The sequence below is a fragment of the Somniosus microcephalus genome, chromosome 22 (genome assembly GCF_052327205.1).
Source record: "Somniosus microcephalus isolate GS21.2 chromosome 22, FLI_Smic_1.0, whole genome shotgun sequence".
Classification (NCBI taxonomy): domain Eukaryota; kingdom Metazoa; phylum Chordata; class Chondrichthyes; order Squaliformes; family Somniosidae; genus Somniosus; species Somniosus microcephalus.
The window spans coordinates 14,818,633-14,833,149 of record NC_141008.1 but is presented as its reverse complement, the minus strand read 5'-3'; the positions used below and the strand labels follow the sequence as shown (position 1 = coordinate 14,833,149).

General features: G+C 46.4%; 1 protein-coding gene across 2 annotated transcripts in view; it reads right to left on the bottom strand.

Moving 5' to 3' along the window:
- The window catches only part of LOC147102053 (linker for activation of T-cells family member 2-like), a 134,084-nt gene that overhangs the window by 111,921 nt on the left and 7,646 nt on the right, over positions 1-14,517 (bottom strand). For both annotated transcript variants that reach the window (XM_085964204.1, XM_085964203.1), the window contains exon 2: positions 7,970-8,074. In XM_085964204.1, coding sequence (XP_085820330.1) covers positions 7,970-8,066 — 97 coding nt within the window. In that variant the 5' untranslated portion in view covers positions 8,067-8,074. The remainder of the gene's footprint in view (positions 1-7,969; positions 8,075-14,517) is intronic.

The following is a 14,517-nucleotide window of genomic DNA, read 5'->3' as shown; positions in this document are numbered from 1 at the left end:
TTTCAGCCATAAACAACAATTCTATCGTTAACCTGAAAACCAGTTCCTCTATTGCTGATTATAGACTATTAATCTCCGTTTACTTAAGATGGACACCAAGATTGGAATTAAACGTTAACATGACTTTAAAATGCTCACGGATAAATATCACGCAATCAAAGCGACTGCGAGTGGAAAGTCCAGAAAGGAAGTCTGCGACACCTCCTCTGTGAAACACAACACCCAATACGGCTGGTTAAACTTTGCCAGACCTGCGGCCTCTACCACCTAGATGGAGAAGGGCAGCAGGCGCATGGGAACACCACCTCCTCCAAGTTACCCTCTCAGTCACACACCATCCTGACTTGGAAGTATATCGGCCAATCCTTCATCGTTGCTGGGTCAAAATCCTGGAACTCCCTCCCTGACAGCACTGTGGGAGCACCTTCACCACACGGACTGCAGCGGTTCAAGAAGAAGCCCTACCACCACCTTCTCAAGGGCAATTAGGGATGGGCAATAAATGCCGGCCTTGCCAGCGACGCCCAGATCCCACGAATGAATAAAAAAAAGTATAAAGAAGAATGAAAGAATTTGCACTTATATAGCGACTTTCATGACCTTAAATGCGTTACAACCATTGAAGTGTAGTCATTGTACTAATGTAGGAAAATGTGGCAACCAATTTGTGCAAAGCAAGATCTCACAAACAGCAATAAGATAAATGACCAAAAAATCTGTTTTTGTCATGTTGGTTGAGGGATAAATATTGGCCAGGACACCGGGGATAACTCCCCTGCTCTTCTTCGAAATAGTTCCATGGGATATTTCAGAGGGCAAACGCGGCCTTGGTTAAACATCTCATTCAAAAGATGGCACACCCATGATTACGCTCTCAAGCGTATGGAGCGAGACGTGAACCCATAACATTCTGACTCAGAAGGGAGAGTGCTACCACTGAGCCACCACGGCTGACACCTTCAGATATAATTCTGAATTCAGATCAGTAAACTAAGCACTAAAATCTGTCCGCGCGTGTGGGATTAACAGCTCACTTGTCCCTAAATGAATCGTTAGATTTTGTTTGGAGCAGATATCGGTGGCTAAGTGGTTGTTATTTCAATATTGCGCATGCAAAACTCGGTGAAGAAATCTGATTTAAACAAAGAGAGTGCAGAAATTATTTTACCAATTTATCAACTAGGGATAATGTAAAGGATGAAAGAACTTGCATTTATATAGCACCTTTCACGTCCTCAGGTGTCTCACCTCCTGACTCCCCAAAGCCTTTCCACCATCTACAAGGCACAAGTAAGGAGTGTGATGGAATACTGTCCACTTGCCTGGATGAGTGCAGCTCCAACAACACTCAAGGAGCTCGACTCCATCCAAGACAAAGCAGCCCACTTGATTGGCACCCCATCCACCACCTTAAACATTCACTCCCTCCATCACCGGCGTACCGTGGCTGCAGTGTGTACCATCTACAAGATGCACTGCAGCAACTCGCCATGGCTTCTTCAGCAACACCTCCCAAACCCGCAACCTCTTCCACCTAGAAGGACAAGGGCAGCAGGCGCATGGGAACACCACCACCTCCAAGTTCCCCTCCAAGTCACACACCATCCTGACTTGGAAGTATATCGCCGATCCTTCATCGTCGCTGGGTCAAAATCCTGGAACTCCCTAACAGCACTGTGGGAGCACCTTCACCACACGGACTGCAGCGGTTCAAGAAGGCGGCTCACCACCACCTTCTCAAGGGCAATTAGGGATGGGCAATAAATGCCGGCATTGCCAGTGACGCCCACATCCCAAGAACGAATTAAAAAAAGGACATCCCAAAGAGCTTTACAACCAATGAAGTACTTTTGAAGTGTAGACACTGTTGTAATGTAAGAAACGTAACAGCTAATTTGCACACAGCAAGATCCCAGAAACAGCAATGAGATCATGACCAGATAATCTGTTTTTAGTGATATTGGTTGAGGGATAAATATTGGCCAGGACACCGGGGAGAACCCCCCTGCTCTTCTTCCAATAGTGCTACTGGCTATCTTGCATCCACTTGAACAGGTAGATTGGGCCTTGGGTTAACATATCATCCAAAAGTTAACACCTCCAACAACATTGTGCTCCCTCAGTACTGCCTGCTGAAACGTAGTCATGGATTATATACTCAGGTCCCGGATTGGACTGGCACTTGTAGTCAGTTAACCTAGGCTGTCTCCACTCCCTTTATATTACGGACTAGCTCTAAATGTTTGGTCCCATACTGAAGGTCTTGGTGCCGGTGAATCATTCCCAGTTACATTGCAAGGAAGATCTTCCAACACAAAATCAATGCACAAACCTGACGTTCAGTGTTGAAGGTGAAACCCTCCCTGCTGTCTGGGAGGCCCATAACTCCCAACAATGCAAAAGCCACATTATTGGTATCGACAGATGTGCTGAGCAATTCAGCCCCCTCCCCAATAGAAGTAAGTAAATCATGTCAGCCGTGGCTCAGTTGGTTTCACACTTGCCTCAGAGTCAGAAGGTTGGGGGTTCAAGCCCTCACTCCAGAGACTTCAGCCCAAAATCCATGCTAACACTCCAGTGCAGTACTGAGAGAGTGCTGCACTGTCAGAGGTGCTGTCTTGCAGATCATAGAATTTGGCCCATCTTGTCCGTGCCAACCGACAAAGAGCTATCCACCCTAATCCCACTTTCCAGCTCTTGGTCCGTAGCCTTGTAGGTTACGGCACTTCAAGTGCATATCCAAGTACTTTTTAAATGTGATGAGGGTCTCTGCCTCTACCACCCTACAGTTCCAGACCGCCACCACCCATCTGGGTGAAAAAATTTCTCCTCAAATCCCCCGACCAATTACTTTAAATCTCTGCCCCCTGGTTATTGACCCTTCTGCTAAGGGAAATAGGTCCTTCTTATCCGCTCTATCTAGGCCCCTCATCATTTTATACACCTCAATTAGGTCTCCCCTCAGCCTCCTCTGTTCCAAAGAAAACAACCCCAGCCTATCCAATCTTTCCTCATAGCTAAAATTCTCCAGCCCAGGCAACATCCTCGTAAATCTCCTCTGCACCCGCTCTAGTGCAATCACATCCTTCCTGTAATGTGGTGACCAGAACTGTACACAGTACTCTAGCTGCAGCCTAACTAGTGTTTTATACAGTTCAAGCATAACCTCCCTGCTCTTATATTCTATGCCTCGGCTAATAAAGGCAAGTATCCCGTATGCCTTCTTAACCACCTTATCTACCTGTCCTGCTACCTTCAGGGATCTGTGAACATGCACTCCAAGGTCCCTCTGATCTTCTGCACTTCTCAGTGTCCTACCATTTACTGTGTATTCACTTGCCTTGTTAGCCCTCCCCAAATGTATAACCTCACACTTCTCCAGATTGAATTCCATTTGCCACTGTTCTGCCCACCTGACCAGCCCATTGATATCTTCCTGCAGTCTGCAGCTTTCAGATGAGACATTAAACTGAGGCACCATCTGCCCTCTCAGGTGAATGTAAAAGATCCCATTGCACTATTTAGTAGAAAAAGAGCAGGAGAGTTCTCCCCAGTGTCATGGCCAATAATAATCCCTTAAGCAATATTACTAAGAAACAGATTATCTGGTCATGTATCACATTGCTGTGTGTGGGAGCTTACTGTGGGCAAATTGCTGCGTTTCCTACATTACAACAGTGACTACACTTCAAAAGTACTTCATTGGCTGTAAAGCGCTTTGGGAAGTCCTGAGGTTGTGAAAGGCACTATATAAATGCAAGTCTTTCTTTAAAATAGATAGCAGCTGTTCAGCCCCTGCACTGCTGCCTTGGAGGAAGAGAGAAAGACCGCCAATTGATGCAGTTCCCCATTGAAAGTGTGGAACCCCTTCCTCCTCCAGTCTAAAGAATTATCAAGAAAAAACTTATCACCACTTGCTAATTGACCGCATCCTCTCTCCTGCTCCTTTCGACCGTGCCGTGTCGTGTTCTGCGCTATAGGCTTTGGCCCTTCACCTAAGTTCAGAAACAATGAAAGAAATACTCTTTCATGAGTCACTGAAAAGCTCACCAACAAACCTCCTGAAGTTTATGACCGTCTCTTTGCCGATTTTCAGTAAAGGTCACTCTTATTAAGAACTGAGGTTTCAAAAGCAATATCATCTGTGCGCTAACTTTTTGAAGCCAAAAGCCACAACTCGTTCAAACTCTTCAAAGTGATTTTAGTGATAATCGTGGGTATGCTGGAAATTGTTACTGGCATCGCTAAGCGAGATATTGCTCTTGAAAGAGGTGGCTGTGCGTCTATGGGCGTGTGCGTAGTTTGTTTATCATTGCTCAATAATCACACATCTCCCACCGTTAAAGGCTGCAGAACAATCAAAAATATTTAGCAGTGAAAATGCCAAATGCCCCATTGAAATCATGTCAGAATCCTAGGCTGATAAATTTCTTTAAAAATTTAGAATAACAAATCATTACTGCTACAAAATCTCAGATCGCCTGGTCTATTACTGAGCTGTAAACAACAACTTGTATTTATATAGCGCATTTAACATAGCAAAACGTTCCAAGGTGCTTCACAGGAGCCTAATCAGAGAAAAATTTAAACCGAGCCGAAGAAGGAGATACTCGGACAGGTGACCAAAAGCTTGGTCGAAGAGGTAGGTTTTAAGGAGCATCTTAAAGGAGGAGAGAGGCGGAGAGGTTTCGGGAGGAAATTCCAGAGCATAGGGCCCAGGCAGCTGAAGGCACGGCCACCGATGGTATGAGAAGGAAGTCAGGGATATGCAAGAGGCCAGAGTTGGAGGAGTGCAGAGATCTCGGAGGGTTAAAGGGCCGGAGCAGCTAACAGAGATTGGGAGGGCGAGGCCATGGAAGGATTGAACACAAGGAGGAAAATAACATTTTTGAGGCATTGGTGGACTGGGAGCCAATGTAGGTCAGCGAGCACTAGAGTGATGGGTGAACGGGACTGGGTGCGAGTTAGGACACAGCTAGTTTTAAACTGAAACGGGAATTTAATGATAGAAGTCTGGTTGTTACAGTGAGTGGTGGAGTTTCTACAAATGGTTTTGAGTCTCTGGCTCTTGGTTCATCTTTCCTGCCTGTAGCTCTGCTTGCTAGTTCTAGACAGCTGTCACGAATAAAAGCATTGTTTGCGATATCTGCTGAATAGCGAGCGCGCTGGGAGCTGAGGTTTGCTAATCAAACCCCACATTTTCTTACGAAAGGTCACCGGCCTGAAACGCTAACTCTGTTTCTCTCTCCACAGATGCTGCCTGACCTGCTGAGTGTTTCCAGCATTGTCTGTTTTTATCCCACATTTTCACGTATGAGTTTTAAAAATACAGTGAAAATGGCAGGCCCAAATATATTGCGAAAAAGTTAGCAAAACTAACTTTATTTTATTTATCAATAATTTTTATATTGTGCGTTTGAACTCTTAAGTGTAAAGCATTCTAGGAGGTTTCTGCAATATTCCTTTAAATGACATCCACGTATTATAAGGAGAATAGTGAATAAGGAACATTGGGGGAGAAATTCAGTGGGCTGCGCCACCCGTTAGCGCCTTAAGAGGGCGCTAAGTGGGTCACAAGCCACTGGCCACGCCTCCCGCTAAATTCAGCGGGACGCTAGTGGTGGCGCTAGCCATTAGCGCTGTGCTGCTACCAATGACATCATCGGTGTGCGCAGCGCCCCGCTGACGCCCCGGCCGCGATATTTGGAAGCGCCCCCTGATTTACCGCCGGACGCTATGTGCGACCGGTTCAGGGTTACCGCCGGACGCTATGTGCGACCGGTTCGGGGGGCCTACCTGCTGCGGTAGAGGCGCAAATTAAAGGAGAGGTGCGGGGCGGCCATTTTTGTTGTTGGCCGCCTGCCAGCACCTCTCTGCGCTCCCGTCCCCGGCCTCCTGACCGCCCCCCCCCCCCCACGGAGTGCCGGCTGCGTTCCAAGAGCCCGGCACTTCTTCTCGGTGCCGGGCTCTTTTGCCGGCACTAGCGATCCTCGGGGGCCCAGCTGGGCCCCAGATCGCGCTGAACAAGGCCTCTCCCCTTTAAGAAGGGGAGGAAGGCCTGCGGTACTGCAGCGCGACGTGCCGCAGCGCGCGCAACGATATTCAGTCGCAACGCCCCAAGCGGGATGCGGGGCGCCTCCAGTAGCGCCACGTGTCCCTCTGGGGTGCTCCAACTGAATTTCTGGCGGGCGGCCGCGAATGCTTCCGGGGTACTACTTTTAGCACCCTGGTGAGGCTGGCGCCCCAAACAGGGCCATAGTGAATTTCTAGGCCATTATATTCTATGTGGTATGAAAACTAGTGGCTGGGTGGCAGTGGATTATGGATAGTGATCCACAGGGTTCAGATGATTGACAAGCCGGTCACGTTTGTTCTTGTGGTTTCTGACTGCGTCAAGCAATAGATTCCAAAATAACATCAGAAAAATATAGGTGAGCGAGGGCCAGCAATGCATCTCAAGAGGCAGAGACAGGTACTGGTTCATTACTATTTTCTCAGGAGAGCATGACGTGTAGCCGTCGCTCAGTAGGTAGCACTGTTGCCTGAGTCAGAAGGTCAAATGCCATTCCAGAGACTTGAGCACAAAATCTAGGCTGATAGGTCAGTGCAGTACTGAGGGAGTGCTGCATTGTCGGAGGTGCCATCTTTCAGATGAGACGTTAAACCGAGGCCCCGTCTGCCCTTTCAGGTGGACATAAAAGATCCCGTGGCACTATTTTGAAGAAGAGCAGGAGAATCCTGGCCCATATTTATCCCTTGACCAAGACACTAAAAACAGATGATCTGGTCATTTATCACATTGCTGTTTGTGGGAGCTTGCTGTGTGCAAATTGGCTGCTGCGTTTCCTACATTACAACAGTGACAACACTTTAAAAAAGGTACTTCGTTGGCTGTAAAGTGCTTTGGGACATCCTGAGGTCATGAAAGGCGCTATAGAAATGCAAGTTCGTTCTTCAGTACTGCACAACAGGATACAGACAAGCTGCAAAGCACGTGGGAGACATCTCCATCTCCATCAACGGCAAGTGCTGAAGGGAAAAATCTACACGTTAAAATCTTGCACTAATTTTGGAAATGAAGCAACAGTTAACCCCGCAGTCCTCCAGGGGTTAATATACTGCAGGTTCCCGACACACCTCAGATCCCCCTGCGCCCCCGCCTCTCCCCGCCCACCGTGCTCAAGTTTCACGTCAACTTTCAGCAGAAGAGCCTGTGGTACCCAGCGCTAGTTTCACAGGAGCACAGCGACATACTTCAAACATCAGCCGACTCCTGAGAACGAAGCCAAGCTCACTGTTTTCAGAAACTTACTGAAATAGATGGTTTCTCAGAACGCGTTTGATTGCACTGTTGTATTTTGCTGTCGACTGAACCCATGAAGTAGGTTTCATTAAAAAAAATTAAACTCGTTGCAACAGAGCCCACGTCAGTTTTATTTCACTTTGTATCTTGCATTATTTATAGACCTCCCACCTCTCAATTTCGATGACATTTACCCGCTTGACCTACAACGTGGGATTTGAAGAGCGCAGCAGAATTTTACTGCAGATGCACCGTTCACCAGATGTATATCTAAAACTAATGACTTATCTAACATGTATTAACAGGGTATTAAATACTTCTGAACAGAAAATTCTAAGATACATTCTGGAGCTGCTCTAAGTTAGGAACATTGTGAATCTTCACACATTTCTCTGGTTCTACTTTATATTCTGTGTTGGAAAGGAATGTTACTGATTGTTTTTATGATATTTCGCATGCTTTACAATATTGCACTAAGTTAGTGTCAGAGCTGGATAAAACCGTTTCAGCACAACCATCGCTGGGAGGACAACCACATGGAGCAAAATAAAGAGAAGGAGCACATTCAGAAAACAAAGCCAACCGCTGCCTGTGCTTTGGAGAGTCTCCCGCTCGCACAAAGACCACCACAAGCCTCCAGCTGAAGACAAGAAAATGGCTACTTACTGCGACTCCCAAATAGTCTACATCTGGTACAGAGCATTACTAGGATCCCAAGTGGAAGAACGGAGAGAACGCCCCACCACAGCTCCACTTGATTCATTCCTGTACCTGGAGTTCAAAAGGCACAGGCGCATTAACGGGACATTGAAGGCCGAGGCTGCTAAACATTCACAATTTGTTAACCGTTTGAATGTTCCTACGGCGACTGCTCCCTATATAAGGGCGTAAAGATTTCTAGGAGGCAAGCCTTTCCCCTCTGTACCAGGTCACAAGATAATTGCAGATGAGAAAGGCCCTTCACCCACCCAGAAAGACTCCTTCCCCCATTGCAGCATCCAACTGATTCTTAAATTATTCCAGGTTTTTTTTTCTATTAGGCACTTTACTGCCTTTCGGACTCAACGTTGAGTTCAACAATTTCAGATCATAACCTCTGCCCCAATTTTTTCAGACGGCAGCTGTTGATGATTCTATTCCCATTTACACCTCCTCTAGACCCATCTTTTGTTTCTTTACTTGTTCCATTACCATCTCATTTTGCCTTGCACCATCATCCCTTTTGTCATTTAATCTCTCCTGCCTTCCAGCCTATCACAGACCTTCCCTTTTATTCTTTCCACCCCTCCCACCTTTCCCTGCTTAAAACCTGTTACATCTCTAACTTTTTCCAGTTCTGACGAAAGATCATCGACCTGAAACGTTAACTCTGTTTCTCTCTCCACAGAGCCTGGCCTGCTGAGTATTTCCAGCATTTTCTGCTTTTATTCCCGGGTTTTCACCTCCTCTTCTCTATCTGGGAGTTGACTCCATGGATTGATATCTCTCTGTGGCAAGAAGAAGTTTGATATAAATCCTACAATTCCCTTTACTAGGAACCTGTGACCCCAATTATTTTCTGCATTTAGTTTTTACATGCCGTTAACTATCTTACAGAGTTCTAGAAGATCACCTCTTGGATGTTTCCTATCAAACTGAAGACCCCGAGTTTCTCCAGTCTTTCCTCATAACTCAGACCCTTGATATCAGGCTCGTGGCTCTTCTCTGGACTGCCTCCAACACTTTCCCTTGAGTCTTGGCAACTAGAAGTAAACACAGTGCTCAAGGTATGCTCTGACTGGAGCCCTGTACACTTTGATCATGACTTCCTCTGGCTTGTATTCTACTGCGTAATTCAATATTCTATTGGCTTTGTTGATTGCTGCTCGGCATTGATTGGACATGTTGTGTCTAAGACGCCTCGGTCTCTTTTCAATTTCATCCATGGTTATTTCAACACCATTCATGCAGTATATTTTTGACTGATCTGAAATACCACCCACCTTCTCATTATCTCTCTCAATTCCTTCTCTCTACAGAATCACACCTCATTTCCCATTTATACCCAAGGCCTTCCTGGTGATATATTTCAAATGATGACTCAACTGACGTTTTCTTCTTCCTCCTAATTCCCTGCCTTTGACCTTGTCTCTGGCATTTAAACTATTTTTTAACCTTTTATCGTTGTAAACTTCACTTTTTATAATGTGGTACAATTTCTATGACTTTTTTTTGGATCAATCATAAACTTTAAAGTAAAACCTATAAAAAGCATCAACCCATTATGTAAAATGATAAAAAATCACTAGGCCAAAAATCAACCTGAAAATAATCATCTTTTCTGGTGAGTCAGTGGTCTGACACATACGGAAATTCATTCCATGTTTAAGAGTCTCCAAACCACGTTACTGAGATATCCATATATGTAGGACATCTGCTTGTCCAATTTGGAGCCCCATTGGGACACGTCTCATTTATCAAGGTCAAAGAGCCAATGTGCAGGTGAGTAGAGCCAAGGCTTAGGGATCGGCACCCCATTGACCTCCTTAAACATCCACTCCCTGCACCACCGGCGTACCGTGGCTGCAGTGTGTAACATCGACAAGATGCACTGTAGCAACTTGCCGAGGCTTCTTTGACAGCACCTCCCAAACCCGCGCCCTCTACCATCTAGAAGGACAAGGGCAGCAGATGCATGGGAACACCATCACCTCCAAGTTCCCCTCCGAGTCACACGCTATCCTGACTTGGAAATATATCGCCGTTCCTTCATCGTCGCTGGGTCAAAATCCTGGACCTCCCTACCTAACAGCACTGTGGGAGCACCTTCACCACGCGGGCTGCAGCGGTTCAAGAAGGCGGCGCACCACCATCTTCTCAAGGTCAACTAGGGGTGGGTAATAAATGCTGACCTTGCTAGCAACGCCCAGGTCCCAAGATAACATTTTTAAAAATAGGCCATTCAGCCCCTCAAGCCTGTTCCACCATTCAATTAGATGATGGCGGATTTAAACCTCAACCCCATTTACCCGCCTTTGCTTCATATTCAGATATGATTTAATGCTCTGCACCATTTTTTAATCCTACTGAGTAATATTCACTGTTAAGAACTCACAGGAGCTCTCTGAAGGCTCAGTAAGCAATGGCCCTGGTTAGTGTCACTCTGACCACGAGGGTTATAGATTCAATCCCTGGTCTGTATGAGGTTTCAGTCGCAACCTGTAATGGTGGGAGCCTTTTGCCTCAGGAACTCTGGACCAGAGAGGAAGAGGGTGGGTGGGGGGGGGGGGGGAACTCAACTAGTGGTCTCACTCTTGATCACTGCTCAGTAACTTCTGTTGGGAAGTGCTACAGTACAAAGGGATCTGGGGGTCCTGGTGCATGAAACACAGAAGGTTAGTATGCAGGTACAGCAGGTGAACAGGAAGGCCAATGGAATCTTGGCTTTTACTGCAAGGGGGATGGAGTATAAAAGCAGGGAAGCCTTGCTGCAGTTATACAGGGTACTGGTGAGGCCACACCTGGAATACTGTGTGCAGTTTTGGTTTCCATATTTAAGAAAAGATATACTTGCTCTCGAGGCGGTTCAGAGAAGGTTCACTCGGTTGATTCCAGAGATGAGGGGGTTGACGTATGAGGAAAGGTTGAGTAGGTTGGACCTCTACTCATTGGAATTCAGAAGAATGAGAGGTGATCTTATCGAAACATATAAGATTGTGAGGGGGCTTGATTGGGTGGATGCGGTGAGGATGTTTCCACTGATGGGTGAGATTAGAACTAGGGGGCATAATCTTAGAATAAGGGGCTGCCCTTTCAAAACTGAGATGAGGAGAAACTGCTTCACTCAGAGGGTAGTAAATCTATGGAATTTGCTACCCCAGAGAGCTGTGGAAGCAGCGACACTAAATAAATTTAAAACGGAGATAGACAGTTTCCTAGCTGATAAGGGAATTAGGGGTTACGGGGAGCGGGCAGGGAAGTGGACGTGAGTGTAGGTTCGGATCAGCCATGATCCTATTGAATGGCGGAGCAGGCCTGAGGGGCTGTATGGCCTACTCCTGCTCCTACTTCTTATGTTCTTATGTGTGTGTGTGTCTTTGTGTGTGTGCACGTGTGTCCGTCTGTATGTGCGTGTGTTAAGGGGGGAGGAAGCAGGACTGGGCTTGGTTGCAATACTCCCACAGTGAAATAGCTTGCTGACATTCACAGTGTAGGCTCAGACATGGTCACAGAGGTTAGCGCACGTGGAACTCTGGACCTTGAGAGCCGGTGCCTTCAGCAGAGGGGGGAAGAAAACTGGAGAGGAATTTAAAATAAATGTACTGAAACTCATTCTGGGCAATGATAATGAGAGGCAACAGAGCCAGAAACAATGAGACCTTTCGGTAACTGTTGTCGGACGTCTGTGCTTATTCAAATAAAGAACACTTTAGAACGCTTCCATTTTAGAACGCTTCCATTTTCGACAGTAAAATCGAAGTAACACGTGGACCAGAGACACAAGGCTTTGAACATCTCCGCTAATGAGGTAGGCTGTATAACGGAGAGTGAATAAAAGTTTCCGTGAATTATAGCTGGCTTCACATCTGGAGATATTAGGGGCTCTCCCTACCAGCCAGGCCAAAGCATACGTTTGGAAGATAGGAGTCAGATGAAATTTAAGGTGGAGAAATGCGAGGTGATACATTTTGGGAGGAAGAATATGGAAATATAAAATGAATGGGAAAACTTTAAAAGAGGTATAAAGACTTAGGGGCTGAGACACACAAATCTTCAGAAGAGAGAGAACAAGTTGATAAAAAAAGCACATGGAATCTAAAGCCCCGATTTGAACCGAACCTGCCTCGTGAGAATGGGGCAGGTTCGAGTCAATGCAGAGTAAAATCAGGCGAGGTGTGAATTGGGTATAGGTTGGTAGATGGGTTACGTTAAAATCGGGGCTTTAAGTTTCATAAATAAATGTATGGAGCACAAAAGCAGAGATAAGCCTACACAAATCCTTGGTTAGACTACAGTTAGAGTACCTTGTCTAGTTTTGGGAGCCCTAATTTAGGAAGAATGTCAAAGCCATTGAGAGGGTGCAGAAGAGAGTCACTAAGATGATACCAGGGATGAGAGGCTTTAGTTATGGGGAGACTAAAGAAACTGAAGTTCCTTTCATTAGAACAAGGAAGTTTAAGATGAGAGCTGATAGAGGCATTTGGATTATGAAAGGTTTTGATAAAGTGAATCGGGAAAAACTTTTCACTGGTCAGCAAGTTGGCAGCTGAAGGATATTTCAGGATCTTCAGCAAAAGATAGAAGGGTGAGGTAGCAGAATTGTTGTTTTAATGCAGTGGGTTGATAGGACACAGAATGCTCGACCAGAAACAATGGTGTAATCAGAATCTGAAGCAGCTTTTAAAATGGAAGTGGTTAAATACTTGAAAAAGAAAAAAATTAAAAAGCATGTGGGGAAAGAGATGGGGAAATATGACTAAATGGAGAGCTCTTTCAGAGAGCCAACACATGCGCGATGGGCTGAATGGCCTCCCTTCTGTACTGTAAAATTCTACGACCCAATCTGGGTGAGGTCTGATTCATGTTGAATTATGTCACCCCAGTAATGATGGGTCACTGCACCCCGCGCCCCCCCCACCCCCACCACCAGGATCTGAATCATGTTGAATAATGACATCCCTGTAATAATGGGTCACCTCCCCAGGTTCTGACCCCATTATTTTCCAGTCACAAACTATTTTTCATTTCAAAATCCGATTTTGCAATTATCCAAGCTCTGAAACTTTAAAAACGATATGGTATAAAAAGGATATTCAAAGCACTGTGTGGAAAACGACATTCGGTGTAATGTTCTTACAACTAATTCAATGTTAAGCACATCTCTAAAAGTGTGATCAGAGATTTTCCCAACCACAGCCATTCCTCAGTGTTGGTCATATCTCACCTACTCTGCTCCACCCATTGAGGGATATCAATCCTATCATCCAGGGCATTATTTTTGTGTCTCTCCCAGGAGATTGCAGGAAACTCTCTTTTAACCGACACCTAAATATCCGGAATTCTCCCTTAACCAGCAAAGTTCAGGAGTAGGTTCAGGTAAGTTTTACTATATATTAGTGGCCGTGTAACCGGGGTTCCTGCACCTGTGGCCGTGCAACAGGGACGCCTGGATCTGTGGCCGTGTAACCGGGGTTCCTGCACCTGTGGCCATGTACGGGGCTCTCGTACCTTGGTAATTATACCTCTCTGTAATCCGGACTTTTTGATCAACCGGCACCACGCCGGTCCCGTCGGTGCCGGATAAAAAAGAGTTTCCTGTACATGTCTGCGGGGAAAAGGGGAGAGCAGGGTGGGAGGAAGTGTCTAGTCATGGCGCTCCGGCCGTCATGAATGTGGGGCAGGCTTGATGGACCAGCTGGTCTTTTCCTGCCCGTCATTTTCGTTTGTTTGGATCATAAATCACCTGTTACACAATATACCAAACCTACGAAACGGAAGGACAGGAAATGGCCAGCTGTCCTATACTATCGTGGTGTGACATTTACACACCATCAGCCCCCCAACCACCAGCCAGACAATACACAAAATGGAATTTGATTCTGACATCGGACGGTTGGCGATATAATTATCCACACAGTGGCCCTCCCGACCCCTCCGGAGACTATTTCAATTCTAATATTCAGTAATTGCTGATTTTTAAAACAAATTACTGAGAGGAAATGTCAAAAAGATTTAACACTCATTTGTATATCAAGTTCAATCTGCTCATGTCCCCTTCACACGGTGCTTTACATCGATAGCTGAACCAGGTGCACTGAACATGCGAGCAAGGCTACACCAGCTCAGAGGGCGGTGTGTTTGGGGGGGCTGGAGAGAGGATCGCTGGCTCAGGTTCTGCATGAGGGGGGGGGGACAAGTAGAAAGGAATGCTGGGCCTCCTCCCCCCACCTCAAATGCCACCCTTCGCCCCCAACTAGCTCCGAGTCCACCCCTCCTCCACCACTCTGCCCTCCCTAACATCACCCATTCCCCGCCAACACCACCCCTCCCCACCCCAACTCCACGACTCCCCCCCCAACTCCACGACTCCCCACCCCAACACCACCCCTCCAATCCCACCCTTACCCCTCCCCCACCAAATGCAGAGTTTGAAAGCTCTCCTTTATTGTTCTGACCAGCCTGTCTTCTATATGGGGGCGGGGCACGTGGGTTTGAGGCGTTTCTCAGGGGGATCA